Source organism: Lepisma saccharinum, chromosome 16 (genome assembly GCF_977018435.1).
Source record: "Lepisma saccharinum chromosome 16, izLepSacc3.1, whole genome shotgun sequence".
Lineage (NCBI taxonomy): Eukaryota > Metazoa > Arthropoda > Insecta > Zygentoma > Lepismatidae > Lepisma > Lepisma saccharinum.
This window is the reverse complement of record NC_139244.1, coordinates 34,789,023-34,790,699: the sequence shown is the minus strand read 5'-3', so window position 1 is coordinate 34,790,699 and position 1,677 is coordinate 34,789,023. Positions and strand designations below refer to the sequence as shown.

The 1,677-nt window shown below is 42.5% G+C and overlaps 1 protein-coding gene across 1 annotated transcript; it reads right to left on the bottom strand.

Moving 5' to 3' along the window:
• Positions 1-323: 323 nt before the first annotated feature.
• LOC146000551 (protein GVQW3-like) lies at positions 324-911 on the bottom strand. Its single transcript, XM_083138296.1, has one exon. The coding sequence runs from the start codon at positions 909-911 to the stop codon at positions 324-326; it is 588 nt and encodes a 195-aa protein (XP_082994422.1).
• Between the last annotated feature and the right edge of the window lie 766 nt (positions 912-1,677).

Here is a 1,677-nt window from a genome sequence, read left to right as displayed (position 1 = left end):
CCTCAAGGCTTGCAAAATAGTCACCCACAGCACTGATGACGTCATTGTCACACTGATAATGCACACCGTCCAAAGCTTTTTTCAGGTTATGGAAGAGATGAAAGTCTGATGGAGGAAGATCGGGTGAACATAATACAATGTTCCAACAATTCGAATCCACAATCATGGATGGTTGCCCTTTAGAGAGCTTTCCCCATCGCTTAGTCTTCAAAACACCCCGTAATTGCCTCACCAGGGAAGAATAATGCTCTCCAGTTATGGTGTTTCCCTTTCGGAGATGATCAACCAACAAAACACCCTTCGAATCCCAGAGACTGTCGTCATCACTTTCCCAGCAGAGGGACCGGATTTTGCCTTCTTTGGGGAGGGGGAGCCGGGGTGTTTTCACTGTTTTGATGCCTGTTTTTTTCCGGTTCATAGTGATGAGCCCACGTTTCGTCAACAGTCACAAGTCGTTCAACAAATCCGTCTGGATTGGCCTGGAACAGCTCAAGATTTCGTTCTGAGATCATGTGTCTTGTCAACTTTTGTTCACTTGTCAGATGTTTTGGAACCCAACACGCAGAAACCTTTTTCATCCCCAACTGGTCATGCATAATGCGCTCCACTGTTGATTTTGACATCTTCAGTTCCTCTGCAATATATCGCACAGTCACACGTCTGTCTGCAAGAATAATCCTGTGCACTTTCTCTGCATTTTCTTGTGTCACCATCTCCACTGGCCTGCCTGGGCGAGGGTAATCTTCCATACTCACTCTCCCCCGCTTAAATTCGGCTACCCATCTCTTCACTGTGGCAGAGGATGGAACATTCTCTCCTAATGTTGTCACCATATCCTCGTGGATTTCCTTGGGACTCAACCTCTTTTTCAACAGATACTTGATTACTGTTCGTATCTCTTCTCTCTTCATTTTTCTGACGTTACGCACTTAGCACACTTCTAGCTCCTGCACAGAAAAATAAGATGGTTAAAACTGGACACCGCTTTGCATATACGCTTACAAAGAATTGCTATTTCAAATCCCCAAATTATTTTCAGATTGAACTATGGGAACCTTATCAGGCTCACTACTTATGGGACACCCCTCGTATTATCCTAAATTTAAAAAAACAATGTGATGATTATTTTTATCTAAGTGCAGTCTTAAGGTACAGGATGTGCGCAAGTTCGAGTCTCCTGGGAGAAGTGTAACAATTTTTCTCTCGAGATTTCAGCCTTTCCCCACCATCGTGAGGAAATCTTGGAGCTACGAATGAGTAGGGTAACCCAGTCTTGGAAACCTACAACAACGACTGGGGGTTCGTTGTGCTGACCACACATCACTCTGTAACCAGTTGGATGATCTCCCACCTAGCAGATGGGGGTGAGGCCAGAAGTCGATAGTTAGGTCCTGGCCATCACGGGCTGTTGTACCATGGGGTTATTATTATTATTATTATTATTATTATTAGCTAAAGCATAAAAAAAGAGCCAAGAGGAATAGGTGGAATATTTTGCGACTACTTAAATAGTGATAATTTTTATAAAGATTTCGTTTACACAAAATGTAGGGAAAGCTTTATCATTAGTATATCCTGAAATTGTTAGAAGCAAATTATTTTTACCTTGGACAGTAGAACAGAAAGAATATGAGGTCTGTGGAATGCATTGGTAAACCAACTTTTTTCATATTTTCG